Raw genomic sequence first — 15,433 nt, 5'->3', positions numbered from 1 at the left:
ATTCCTTTCTTTTTTTTTGTTGTAACCAGTAATTTGGGACAAACAAAAATTACAGTCATTATGATGATATTTCTGTTCATGCACCATAGGTATTGCGAAAGGCATTGCCATCCATTTTCCTTCACACCAATAACATAATCCACTGACACAGGTGTTAAATGCACTATGTGGAGCAAAATATTTATCCCGATAACCTACCTTCACTCTGAAATACAAGAAGTACAGTTTCTTCACAAAAGAATCTATTTTCCGTACCTTCCTATTTAACATATAACAACCACGAATGTTTCAACAGTGCCATTCTGCATCATATCTAAAGTATTTCTCATTTCTTCTATGTTTCATTGAAAATAATTGTTTGTATTCAATTTAATATGGAGATATGCAGTTGTATTACTGCACTGCACATACGTATAATGTAGCTATTTATACGGAAGAACTTACATTGTGCAACAACTGGACGTGACGTGATACACAAAAACAGTTGTTATTTTAGGATTTAGGTCATTGATGTCTATTTGAATCACATATTTTCATTTTTACCACAGAACCATTGTAGGTTAGTGTTATCTATTATACTTTAGCAATTATCCTTTCCAGAGCAATTTATTTTAATTCTTCTCATTCTTGTGTGTGGTTTTATTTCAGAACATTTCCGATCGTGTAAGATAGCAATGAGAGTGTGGAACTTGGCATTATGGTATTTGTTAATGTCATTAGTGGCAATAAAATTTCACAATATCAATAGATATCAGGACATTATGAAAGCACAATTTGGTAGCTAATCTGTTACAAGTATCATTATAAATTTTAATACCACATGACTCACTAAAATGCCTCAACATCGACTTGATGAAATTGAGTGGGTTTCAAATATGCCATATTGTAAAACATCAATTAATATAGGTCACAACCAAATCTTCTTCCTCTATAATGTATCAGCTCTTAGCACATTTGGTTTTTGGGGTAAGGTTAAAATCTCAGGCCTCCATCTACCAAAAGGTATTTGCTGATGGGCAGTAAACTTTTATAAGTGCAGATCCATCTCCTCTGCATTAGAACTTCAGGATGAGAACAGAATTCTGCAATGTTAAAACATCTGAGTTTTTCTTCTAATAATATTTACTCACAACAATAACAACAGCTCATGTTTCTACAAAAATTACACATTTAAATGTTTTCCTGCATCACTTTTTAAACAATTACTAAATGGTAACTGCAGAAATAACTGTCTTATACTTCATATAGTTAAGATTGCCTGGGAGAAGCATTATTCTTCTGCCAGTTAGCTATAATGTTACTTATTGAAATGCTTGCTTTTGTAATTATAAAGTGATTGGTTAATTTATGGCATGCATGCTGTACAACAACAAATGCACAACAATAAGAACAATTAGAAGGAAACAATCAGGAGATTTAAAAAATAATTATTGGTTTCATGAAATATTTTTTATTAAATTTCTCTCCTAGTATCTTCCCATGTAACCAACCTGCGTGTTCTTAAAAGATCGTGGAAGGACTTCCAAATTCACTGGGATCCTCCAGCATATCTTGGTGGAGACATAACATATTATCAAGTATCATACCAGGTTTGTGGCATCATTGCAAATCACCATTGTAAAGTTGCATGTCATATTTTTCTTTTATTTATATATATGTTCATGACTACCACATAGTATGTAACAATATTAGGAAAGTTAAATTTTGGAAGTAACTAAATTACAGTTACTTATAAAGTTACAGTTATTAGTATTTGACAAGTGACTGTAAGTAACTTTTACAGTTACTTTCTGCTGAAAATTTTGTTGCAACGAAAATGGACATAATCAATGACTATGTTGCAATAAAATTTTGTGATAAAACAAATATATCAAGACTTACAAATGGTTTATTTATAACACCATTAAGCCTTGTTTCCATTATATAAAAATGCAATATGCTGACAAAGGCAGTAACTTAATTTTATTATAAAACATAACAAACAAAACATATGTTTTATAATAAAATTAAATTACTGCCTTGGTCAGCATATTGAGTTTTATTTATGTTTCTGACACACAATGTAAAATATTCATTAATTTATATTATTGGAACGAATAAATGATCGAACAAGGAGTCAACTTTGCTTGAATGATCATTCATTTCATTGCCCTTCTACATATGCATATATCTTTAACACTTTCTCTTAACACTTCTAGCTTGTCTACCTCGTTCCAAATGAATGTAGCAAACCAGCCAAATCACTAAAGTCTGAATTGTTTTAAAGCATGGCTGTTCTATGTTTAACATTCAACAAAACCTAAGTCTTTTGCCTTAGGCAATCCCATAAAATAATCCTTACACCTTCACATCTAGAACAGACACATAGGTTGGAAACAGAATCTCCAAATTTAACCCTACCCCCAACTTACAAATTTTCAAATTAACAATTGAAGCATCTTAAAGTAACTGTTTGTAATGTTACTGCTATTGCAAAAAGTAACTCTGTTGCAGTTGCAGCTACTTACTTTTAATAGTAGCTTGTTGCTTAGAATTCTGCACAAAATGTAACTGTTACTTGTAATTGCATTACAAGGAACTAGTTGCTACCAAACACTGATACATAACAACAGTTCAAGGTTTCGAAAATATTTTTATTCAGTCTACTATTATAGAATTGTAATCAGATGCAGTGAAACATTCCGTAAATGTAGCATCACACCCTTGCATGCTGTTAATATACTTCCCCCAATGCAGAAGTTGCACAAACATCTCCACCTTATTAATTGGCATCATGTGAAACTATACAAGCACGCCCATCCCCTTTTACAATCAAAGCTTGATTGAACATCCCCATTTACACAATTTCCACTTCAATCACTGATCTTGTGATATATTATACCGGGTGTCCGAGAAGTTTGTATGAAAACAATAATTAACTGTATCCACTATATGCAACATAGACATGAAAAATTGGTACCAAAATGTTTGGAAACTATTCAAGTTTTATTGGCAATAGGAAATAAATCAATAAATCTCCACATGAGCACCCTTGGTAGCACCGAGTACATCTAGTCGAAATTCAACTTCTCACCATGATTTAGCCAACATCACAGGAGGGATTGATATGATGACTTGGATTATCCATTGTCGCAGAGGTGCAAGATCGGACACAGGAGTTCTGTAGACATTGTCTTTCACATAACCCCATAGAAGAAATCTAAAGGGGTTATGTCTGGAGATCGTGCAGGCCACACTGTCAGTCCATCTTGACCAATCCATTTTCCAGTAAACATTTGTGTAACACATCATGAACATAACTTTTTGGCATCTGTAATTCATGTGAGGCCATATGCACGAATTTCTTGGGACTGCGCACAAGAGCTACTCTGACATCTTTCATCTGAGGTTGATGGTTGGCCAATTCTAGGTGCGTCAGCAACAGATCCAGAGATCTTGAATTTCTCATATCATGACTTAATGCTCCTACCATCGGGTGGCGCCTTTCCATACAATGTTTGAAACTGTCTCTGCACTGTTTTTGTGACCTGCTCTCTTGAAACCAATGGACACACTCAGCTTTTTTTCTGATTTGTGTAAATTTCCGGTTTGCTGGACACTGGCACTGCTACACTACTGTAACATTACAGAAACCTGAAACAAACAAAACTTGAAAAGTTTCCAAACATTTTGGTACAATTTTTTCATGTCTATGTTGAATATAGCGGAAACAGTTATTTTTCATTTTCATACTAAGACTTCTCTGACATCCTGTAGAATTGGCAAATCTTGTCTTTTTTTTTTTGTTTTTGTTTTCTCATATTCCGCTTCCTTTTAATGTTAATTGGAAATATGAGTTAAAGTACATTTCTTAAATTCATTCTTTTCAAAATATGTTTTTGTCTGCAATAATGCCAATTAAAACTAAACTTTCTTTAGTGGTTATTATAATTCTGATTGCTTCCCCTTCAGTATTCATCAAATTCCCTTTTATGGCTTTCCCAAATATTATTCATTCCATTAGAATTTGCTTTAGAAATAATATATACTATCTCAAGAGTATCAACACAAAGGGAAGTACATATTATGTGAAATTTTTCCAATAATTAACATTCCAATAGTTTCTCATGCTGTTTCATTTTTCCTGTGTTGCTCTTTGCAAGCTGAAGATATTTTTTTCAGCAATGTCTTGTCTCTGAAAGGAAACTGGAAAATTTAGGATTTTGATCTTGGGCTATTTGTTAGCAAATGTTTAGATTAAAGTCTTAATTTTATTCCATTTAAAGGAAAGAGGACAAGATAATTCTTACTGAAAAATGTTCAAAGAATATTATCCATTATTTGTTAAGAATTGATTGAAAATTGTGAGGGATGTACTGGTTACCTGTAAATACTCTACTTGCTTACTTGCATGTCCAGCAGGAAAATTTTCTGTTTTAAAAATGTTTTAGTACTTCATTTGAGAATGAGTTAACCAACTGCATCATGTACTAATAATCAAAGCAAATTCAGTTAACTCTTTTATACATATTTTCTTCCACTCTATTCTAGTGTCTCCAATTACTAGCATGCAAGAGGCATATTTGCAGATCATCAGCAGGTGATGTAAATGTTGGAACTAACTCTGTCACTTTGTATGGACTCTATCCACTTGCTCAGTATGAAATAAAGGTGGCAGCTTTCACAGGGACATTGGGACAATTTAGCAGAATACTAGAATTAGTTGAGCCTACAGGTAAGTCACACTTTGATAGTTCATGTTTTGGTATTTTTTGTTTTGTTAGCAACATCATAACATTTTCAAATGATTGTTTGTGTGACACTAAATATGTTCATTATATATTTCAATATTTCCAGGCAAATTGTTTTGTATTTTAATTCATTATTCTTGAACATTCTTCCATTTACTGTCTCTAATCAGTTACAGTGGAACCCTGATTTTACATTCCCCAGATTTTACACTTTCCAACATTATGTATTCATATTACAGTATACATGCATATTACATTTTCCTTCATTCCAAATTGTTTTAACTTGTTCCCCTGAAAAACATAAAACCGAGGTTTCACTGTATTACTTAGTAGGAATATAATATTTTCAATTTTTATGTTAAAGTTAAATTATCTCACGGTGTAGAACAATGGCATAAACAGAGAATGTTTTTCCAAATTTGTTCAGCTTTCCTAAATGAAAATATACAGATGCATGGTGTTAAAAGAAAATGATGAGTGTAGCCAAAAATTAAAGCATTTCTACATTTGGAAACAAAAAATTAGATAGATTGCAGAACCTGCTTGCCCCAATGATTGCAAGTCAGTTTAACACAACTGGATTTGTTTGGAGGTTTACGACATCTATGTTATCATTGTGCGGTACATTTTTGTAATGTAAGTGGTACAAGAGTGACATCAATAGTTCTCAGAATGAGAAGACATTTTGAATGGCTATTTTGTTTTTGAGGCAGGGTTAAACATTTGCCTCAACAGCACTCCACTTTCAATATTACCATATCATGTGTGGGAATCAGTATTTCTTTGTTTTTACTCACTTTGCATCTCCCATATATAACACTGTTCATTTATGTGTATATATTTAATTTTCCAGCAAATGTTATAGTAACAATCAAAAATTGGATACATAAAATATAATATACAAGAAAATAGTGAGAAATCAATGTATGTTCAGTAATATTTATTTACTTATTATTAATAGAACCTGGAGTGACACTGATAAATTCTTTCTTTCTAGAATTCTCTATGGTAAATACATTCACTTTATTAACTATAAAAATCATTACATTATCATTTACTTTTATGTACTGTGCATTTAATATTATATTTTTATAGTTCCCGATGTCCAACCTTCGATAAGTAAAAAGCACGTTGAGAGATCAAATTCAAGTATCACCGTTTATTGGGGTCCTCCAGAAAACTGCTCAGATTTGAATGGCTCCCTATATGGCTATAGGTATGAACTCACGCTGATTGACAATAATGTTCCTGTTGTTAGTGGAAATACAGAAGATACTTCAGCAAGTTTCACTGGCCTTACTCCTCACACAGATTATGAAGTGAAAGTGTACCTAGTGACATCTGGTGGTTGGAATGTTAACATACCTCTTATAATCCCAGCTAGCACAAGAGCCACAAGTAAGTATGTCAAGTTGGTAAACAGCCATATTTAACTAATAAAGACATGAAACATGCTTACATATCGATACACCTGTTTATTTAATTCGATTAATTTTGATGACCACTGTTTGGAATTTTCAGAGCTCCTTAACACATGAAGGTTTGGCATTCATGTTACGGGACGTTAAATGCTGGTAGATATTAATCCCCACATGAAACATGCTTACGTATCTGTTTATTTAATTCAATCAACTTATCATAACCACTGTCATTATTGACATTGGAACTTCCGATTTGGATGGATAGTGAAAGCGGTCACTGAAATTATTTGAATTATACAGGGTGATTTTTTTAAAACTCATGGTTTTCTTTGTTGTGTAAAATTTGTAAATGAAGTATTATTTCCATGCGGTTTGTGGCAAATGAATAAGGAAGGATGGGAGATTTATTGGAGTATGTTTACCGGTTTATATGCATCACGGGTGATATCGCCCACGCCTCAACAAAAACAGCAAATATTCACCAGTGTTCCCTACAATAATATTGAAGTATTGGATTTTTGCTAAACTGAATTAATGAAAATGAGTTATTTTTTTTTTGTATTCACTCAAACATAAATAAAACATAAAAATTATGGCACAGACAAATGACATAACATCTCACCTTTAAAGAAGGTGCTGAAAATGTCGACCTCCTTCCTGTAAACAAAGTCGAACACACCGTTCCATGTTAAGGGCTGTCTGACATAGTGTTTCTGCTCTAATGTTCACAATTTCAGTGATAATGTTCTGCTTCAACATTTCCAGGGAAGTAGGGTTGTTTGTGTACACATGTCCGTTTAGAAAGCCCCACAGAAAAAAGTCAAGTGAAGTTAAGTCTGGAGACCTTGGAGGCCACAATCCCTTTGAAATAACCCTATTCGCAAAGAAACTTGCAATCAGTGCCATACTGTCATGCGACGTATGGCATGTAGCACCATCCTGTTGAAAATAACCCTGTGTGAGTTCAATGTCGTCCAAATTTTCAACAAATTCCATGAATATTGCCCTGTACCGCTCTGTGTTCACTGTTTCATTGAAGAAGATTGGACCCACTATACGTGATGCTGAGACAGCGCACCATACCCCAACTTTCTGTGAGTGCAACGGAGTTTCGATTACACTATGTGGATTTTCAGCTGCCCATATCCGTGTATTCTGAGAATTAACATACCCAGAGAGATGAAACCAGGCTTCATCAGTAAACCACGTTATTTTCAGAATATCAGGATTACGCACAATAAACATTAAAAACCAATTACAGTAATCTACACGTTTAACTTTATCTGGATCCTTCAATTCTTGAACAGCTGTAATTTTGTACGCCCTTAGTTTCACAGTTTTCGCTGCCTTTTGACATGTTGAATAGCTATAGCCGGTTTCTTGTGACAAACGACAGAGAGATTTCTTGGGCTACCTCAAGATTCGAGCACTGACATCTTCCACAACACCTGCACGCGGGGTCCGATGCTTCTCTGTCTCACTCAGAAGCGATCCTGTTTCTTCCAATTTCTTCACTAGCGACAATATTGTGTTCCTGTCTGGGGCAGAACGTGAGGCAAATTTATTTCTAAATGCCCTTTGCGTAGCTACAACAGAATCAGTTTTCCAAAAACTTTTCACGATAAACACACGTTCCTGCAAGGAGTACACCATTCTTACTGTGTGTCCTGATCACAATAACGCAACTTTTCAGAACAACAATTACGCAAAAGCACACAACTTTCCAGCACAACAATATAACAGCTCAGTTTCCTGGTTATTGTTGACAATGACAACGGTGCTATCTACAGGAGGAAACTTAAACATCCGCACTGCATTCAAACCCCCAGACCATATAGACGCGAAAGGTACACTGGTGAATATTTGCTGTTTTTGTTGAGGCGTTGGCGATATTACCAGGGATGCATATAAACTGGTAAACATACTCCAATAAAACTCCCATCCTTCCTTATTCATTAGCCACAAACCACATGGAAATATTACTTCATTTACAAATTTTACACAACAAAGAAAACCATGAGTTTTAAAAAAATCACCCTGTATAAGTATGTACATTTCATGTGCATATTAATATATTACCACATCTAAAGTCCTGTAATGTGAGTATCAGATTTAAATTGTAATCAATAAACAGTAGTTAACTTTTCTCTTTATCATTAATTTTTTTAATCTGCTGATTTTGCAATCTTCATGTTGACTGTCTATATCATAATTTGATGAAAAATATATTAAGAAGATATAGTCTAAAGATTCCAGACAACAATGTGTTCGAACTCTCGCAAATTTCTGATTGTTCTGATTGGTCAATCATTCAACATGCTCGGCATCCAAGGTGATGGAGTTTTCTAAATATGTACAGAATTTGCAGCACACCCTAGAAGATTTTTTTGTTCCCCTTCTTGAATCCATTCAATAAAGTTCTCTCAAATGCAATAGCATACCAGTGTTTAATGTATCTGCCAAAATTTGGAAGCTGGTGACCTACCCCTTTTGTCCTATCCCCGTTTTATGCCATGCACTATAGTTCAAAGAGTTCATTAGAACTTGTAGTGGAATTGATGCACTTACAATCCTCCCACATGCACTAACCCCCCCCCCCCCCCACCTTACCATACACACACACACACACACTGACACACATTTGACAAAACAAGGTGTCCACGTCCACTAGCATACACAGATGCTTTCTTTTGGTTGGAATTGTAAAGATGAATATTAGATAGCTACATTCGAGGAGTAGGCATTACATGCAAGAAAATATTTTGTAATTACATATTTTTAGCTGTAGTTTTATAAGTTGTTCAAAGACAAAATTGATAATTGGAGTCATTTTAAGGCAGATTTGCATTATTGCATTGCTTTGTCTTCACAATAGTGTAACATCAAAATTGTACATAGATAAATACACTCAGATAAATCAGTACCCATATTTGATAATATAACTTGCATATATGTTTGTGTATGCATTGAATTTGTAATAATATTCAAAGAGAGTTCGTAGGTGAGATTAATATGTTTAATGAAGCTTACGTGGTGTAAGACAATACACTTAAATACAGGGTGATTCTTTATGTAGTTTACAACTTCAATAATTTATAATTATTTATTGGAACCACATACAGACTAAGTTTATATGTCAATATTCAGCAAAACACTTCAAGTTTTTTATTAGAAATCTGTTATGGTTCATTGTGTGCACCGTTGGTCATCCTGGACACATCCCAACGAAAGTCAATTTCCTGCCAAACATTAACCAGCATTTCAGGGGTAACATTAGTGATGGCTGTTGTGATGCGATCTTGAAGTTCATGAAGATTATGAGGTAGGGGAGGGGTGTACACCATATCTTTCACAAACCCCCACAAAAAAAGTCGAGTGGAGTGTAATCTGGAGACCGTGGCACTTAGCTCTTTCCGCACCAGTGAAAGTCGCCATTTTCAATGATAGACCGGTGGCGGCGCATGTAATCAACTCCGCAACTACACACTACGTGAGTCAAAACTTGAAGTATTTTGCTGCACAATGACATATAAACCAAGTCTGTATGTGGTTCCAATAAATAATGATAATTTATTGAAGTTGTAAACTACATAAAGAATCACCCTGTATAGTGTGCTGTGTAACCAATGTCAATACCAAAATTACAAGAAATGTATTTGCCGAGTGTTTAATGTATTTATCTTAATTCTAATGTTAGCACCAGGACCAGTTGAAAACCTAGCTGTTTACAAGAAAGGTCGCAGAATGCTAGGAGTAAGATGGAGAAAACCAAAGCAAGTATTTGGGGACCTTGAATCTTTCAAAATCACCTACCACAAGGAGAGCGATGGGGACATGTTGACTGTTGTAATTCCTCCACAACCATGCCCATTATGGAACAATATGTATTGTCACACACTATCATCACTAATGCCTGAAGAGGAGTATGTTGTAACTGTAAGTTCATTTCAGTTGTTATTGCTAGACTAAATTCATATTCATATTTTGGGAAATGACAGGCACAGTAGTAAATAATTACAGAGAAACTGAGTACTCATGTTTTCCCCAAAGCTGTTTCTAGTTTGTTCTATTAATTTAATCCTGCTATCAAGCCACTGCTGTTAAATTAATATAGCAGAATAAAAACAGCTTCATGAAAAATGTGAGTACTACCTTTCTCTGTAATTAAAATCATGTTTTGTTCAGGAAAGCTTGATGTAAGTGATTTTGTATTTTTTTTAAAATTGCTTTCACTGCTTTTTCAAAAGCAAATATTGATTTCTAAATAATATTACTGAAATTTTAAAAATAAATATTTTTCATTACAAAGATAACAGAGAAAGGTATAACTCATGTAGAAAATTTATTTCAGTTTTAACTTTTTCTTGTATCTTTTGTTGTCAGTGAGGCATATTATTTGATTCGGTCAAATAAATATTCTACTCCTCCTACTCCATCATTACTGTCAAGTGTTGAAACATTGATGTCAGACAAATCATTTTCTTGTTTTCGTAGTGTATAAAACTAAGAATAAGTTTTTGACATTAGGTGTTATGTGATTAGCTAGTATTCTCCTGTTTCTGTTGTTATTTCATTGACTTTTTCTATCTAAATGTTTACACTCTTAAAATTAATAAAATGTTACAAAAGTTTAAGGGAGAATAAATAAAATTAAATATTTCCATTTTGAATCTTTGAAGGTCTCGGCCAGAAATACAGAAGTTGCTGAAGATGGAGAACAAGTTACCATTGTTGCTGTAACAAAAGAGGAAGGTAGGTTATTTTGTGGATGAATTAAGTGTAAGTATGAATAAGACATTTATGTATAACCAAGATGTTGGTACAAAGGTAATGCTCACTTTTAAATGTTCTATGGGAGGCTGGACAAGATTTGTATTGAAGCATGATGAAACATAGATTGTCCAGTCAAATTATGTCTAACCTTCTGAGGAAGGCACATGATATGGTAAAATCTTCAGGTAGTAAATGCAAAAATGGAGCACTGTCTGTGTGAAAATGTTACCATGTGGTGTGAGTTATCCTTTATCTAAGATGTTTGAAACTAACAAGAAACCAACGATTGTAGAGTAAATGATAATTCCCTCAACTTCCCCTTTGGTGTCTGCAAGTTACAATTAAAAGTTAGTATACAATAAAATATATATACTTAAAGGTACTTACGATAGTGAGTAGTGGTTTTAACAAAAACTACATTTCAGGATTCTACTGATCCCTTAATCAGGTTACCATACTAGGTAGCTGCAAGTAGGTGGAACCCTACGTTCTGGCGACGTCCTTTGACCTACTTTTTTTTTTACGACGTTTTACGCACTAAACTAACCTACAATGAAAAAAAAATGGCCAGAAAAAGCTCTGACATCACTTTTTAAGCTATTTTTTACCCTATTACAAAAAAGGAGAGAGGAAGGAAGAGTGAGAGAGGAGGACGAGTTAACCGAGAGTGTTGCCAACTCCTCACTCGAAAAAATCACCAAGGTTTTTGTTTTACGCACTAACCTAACCTACAATGAGATAAAAATGGAAAGAAAAAGCTCTGATATTACTTTTTAAGCTATTTTTTATGCTAAACTCGTTTTTTGACCTACATTTGAAATGACTTACGACATTTTCCTATAAGGCTGTCGCCCTCTTACTGTAAGGCCCCCCCCCCCCTCCCCCCCCCCTCAGTGTAATCTACTACAACCTGCTAATAGGCTTCTGCTCTCAGCGTAATCCGTTTTACGGGCTAAACCAACCTACAATGAGAGAAAAATAGACAGAAGAAAAGCTCCGGCATCAGTTTTTAAGCTATTTTTTTACCTTCTGCAAATTTTGCTTTTATGCCACCTTGCTTTTTGACCTACATTTGAAATGACTTACGACATTTTCCTATAAGGCTGCCTCTCTCTTACTGTAAGGTCCCCCTCAGTGTAATCTACTACAACCTGCTAATAGGCTTCTGCTCTCAGCGTAATCCGTTTTACGGGCTAAACCAACCTACAATGAGAGAAAAATAGACAGAAGAAAAGCTCTGGCATCAGTTTTTAAGCTATTTTTTTACCTTCTGCAAATTTTGCTAACATCGCCCTTTGACCTACATTTGAAATGACTTACGATATTTTCCTATAAGGCTGCCTCCCTCTTCGTAGTGTAAACTCCCCCTCAGTGTAATCTACTACAACCTGCTAATAGGCTTTTGCTCTCAGCGTAATTTGTTTTACGAAGTAAACTAACCTACAATAAGAGAAAATTAGACAGAAGAAAAGCTCTGGCTTCAGTTTTTTAAGCTATTTTTTTACCTTCTGTCTAATTTTGTTTTTATGCTAACTCGTTTTTTGACCTACATTTGAAATTACTTACGATATTTTCCTATAAGACTATCTCTTCTTACTGTAAGGTCCCTCAGTGTAATCTACTACAACCTGCTAATAGGCTTTTGCTCTCAGCATAATCTGCCACGATGTGATTTGTTTTTAAAACTCTCAGGTGTGATCTTCTACAATGTGTGTGTCTGTGATAATCAAAATTATTTTTGTTAAGGAAATCCCTGGCCCCCAAAAAAAGAAAATATCCCGCCAGGGGTGCGTGGTGCCCAACACAGTTCTAATGGCCACGGCTAACAAAGCCGTGCCTTTGTAGAGTTTCATGGATTCTTTTTTTTAAACCCCCCCCATGACTCCCTACAGAGGACCTCCGTGTGTAATGTGTGTGTTTTATGATTGAAGAGAAGAAAAATTTATGGTTAAGAATGGATTGTATAAAAACTAAAAAAGTTTCCGTAGGGGGTGCCGCATCTGAAAGAAATAAAAAAATATCCTCAAAATAGTGTACATAATATGATAGAAAAATATAAAAAAAAAAAGTGTGGATGCAAAAATTAGTGTAAATGATTGTTTTTTTTTTTAAAAAAAATGATAGAAAAATATATAAAAAAAGTGTGAATGCAAAAATAAGTGTGAATAATTGTTTTTTTTTTTTAAAAAAGAGGTGCAAAAATAATACGTACTTTTTGATGAAGAAGTCTAATGGTGCGAGCAGGTTTCTTCCTCGTCATGGTATCCCCATTCTCGGGTGTGGATGTTGCAGTCCAGTAGCCTCAATTTGGTGTCGTGGGGATCAAGCGCCACTTTGTTGATCGTGGATGTATGCAACTGGTCGATGGTGCTCGTGATCCGATGTTCGGTCATGCGTTTAATTTTTTTGTCGAACAAGCACGACTTGTAATCTTCTACGGTTAGTTTGTTTGTGCTCGAACGCCCCACCCCCTTTGCCTTCTTTATTTCAGTCTCATCCTGAATTTTGATGGCGTACATTTTCGCTCGAAGACCAGCAAACTCTGTGATGATGCGGCTGTTGACTTCATCTTTCATCTTCCCGATCGTCATTTTCTGGCTGTCGTCGAAGAGAGGGTGATCTTTCGGATAATTGGAGAAATCGAAATGGTGGCTCATGCTTTTGAGATCTTCGTATAGATCATCGGCGCGGATGTTGTACACGAAGCTGTCCGTGTCGGTATACGCCACCTCGATCGCCTCTCCATAGCGTGGTTTCATGATGTCGTAGTGAAACTTGTACATGGCTAGCTTCGACAACTCGAGGATCGCGACTCCCACGGCGATTGGTTTGTTGAATGTTATGTTCCTGAGAGCACGTTCGATCAATACCAACGTGTCGCTCAGTATCGTGAAGTTTTTGTACGTGGGCTGAGCGACGAGCCTGTTTATTTTCTTCGGGTCGGAGACCAACATGATATTTCTTCTTTTCCTGGCATCTTCCATGCTCTTGCCGTAGATACTATTGTTCATCAATTTGTATAGGTCTTTGTCTGCGGAAGAAGAAGCTGATGCTCGACGTTGAGTGTTGCCGTCGATATAGGGTGCTAGCCACCTGCTCTGTTTAAACTTCAATCCCGAGTGCACACGCTTCAAAACCAATCCATGCTGGAGGTAGAATTGTAGGAGACGATAATGCACCACGTAATTCTCTTTGCTCTTGAAGGTGAGCATCAGCTTTTTCTCCGGAGCTGTTTCCATCACAGGTGCCATCGCAAATCCATGGTGTTCTTGATGAAGCGATGCAGGATATTCCAAATCTACTTTCAGGAAACATCCATTTTCATGATCTTCGCTCCATTCTAAACAATCTTGAAGTTCCTGCTCACTCATCCATTCGTATTCTCCGATGGGTAGAGGCTCGGACATAGCATAACCATACAGGTTGTTCATGTCCCAGTATGCCAAGAAGTTTGTCGGTTTCCCTGCATCGAAATCGGCAACATATGGATTGTTGGCCTTGACGTATCGAAGGGGACACTGGACGATTCCACCACGTTTTGCCTCTTCGACAAACAAAAGTTGATTTACGTCCTTGATGAGTTCTATCTTCACCTTCGTGGATTTTAACATCGCCTGCCAAGAATAACCCGGTGTGGTGTAGCTGAAAGCGGGGTCCAAACCATATGCTGCCATTCCTCTCGAGCGATGGAGATGAAAACGGTCGCTCAATAGCGTAACATCCAGTTTGAGATACAGATCGTGATAGTCGGCCATGCTTTGACAAGAGAATGTAGACCAGACAAGCTGAGCATGATGGTAGTCCTCTTCGGTGCAACAGGTGTCGCTAAGACGACTGTAGAATGCTTCTCTCGGTGGTAACGATGTTTCTGAGAATTTGGAAGCATCCGTCATGTATTCGTAGGGGTAAACACCCTTGCGTCTCAACAGTGCTAAATGTTGGTCACCAAAACATTTCCTGGTGGCGACCAAATCATCGTCGGTGAGTTGAGACGCAAGTGTCGCCAAACTCGAAGACAGAAAGTTGTAGGAGTCCAAGAAGCGAATTTCTATGCGATTGCCATTTCCAACGTCCACCATCTTGCTGAATGAAATGAATTTCTCGTTGGTGCGAGCTATGACGCTAATGGGTTGAGCGTCGCATCCCATCTCCTTTATGAAGATTTTGGCGTCGTAGCCCTCCAAATTGTGAATGAATACAGGAATAAAATTTGGTTTCTTGATTTGTATATTACAGTTGTTACACAGGGGGGCCACATATTTTCCCGTGTGATGATTATGGTGGCGAACTTTCACATTTTCGAGGGTGAAGTTATTTTCGCACACATCACACTGAGAGGCAAGGTCGTATGCTTCCTTCTCTTCCTGGGTAAGAGGCTCCATTGGTTTGTCTTCTCTTAGTAGAGGAGCGAATTTTATGGCCATCTGTTTCAAGGTTTGAACGAATTTTTGTGGAACATCATTGCCACGATATAAAATAACACTACCTGTGTTGTTGACCATTAATCCA

The 15,433-nt window shown here is 36.0% G+C and overlaps 1 protein-coding gene across 1 annotated transcript in view; it reads left to right on the top strand.

Annotated features, from left to right (window-relative positions):
• LOC145979601 (receptor-type tyrosine-protein phosphatase F-like) overlaps positions 1–15,433 on the top strand; it is a 100,352-nt gene that overhangs the window by 43,819 nt on the left and 41,100 nt on the right. Inside the window, exons 10-14 of the mRNA XM_083112567.1 lie at positions 1,471–1,589; positions 4,531–4,714; positions 5,826–6,128; positions 9,849–10,087; positions 10,831–10,903. Of these exons, the coding sequence (XP_082968693.1) occupies positions 1,471–1,589; positions 4,531–4,714; positions 5,826–6,128; positions 9,849–10,087; positions 10,831–10,903 (918 nt within the window). The remainder of the gene's footprint in view (positions 1–1,470; positions 1,590–4,530; positions 4,715–5,825; positions 6,129–9,848; positions 10,088–10,830; positions 10,904–15,433) is intronic.

This window comes from Lepisma saccharinum, chromosome 26 (assembly GCF_977018435.1).
Source record: "Lepisma saccharinum chromosome 26, izLepSacc3.1, whole genome shotgun sequence".
Taxonomy (NCBI): domain Eukaryota; kingdom Metazoa; phylum Arthropoda; class Insecta; order Zygentoma; family Lepismatidae; genus Lepisma; species Lepisma saccharinum.
This window is presented reverse-complemented; position numbering and strand designations above follow the sequence as displayed.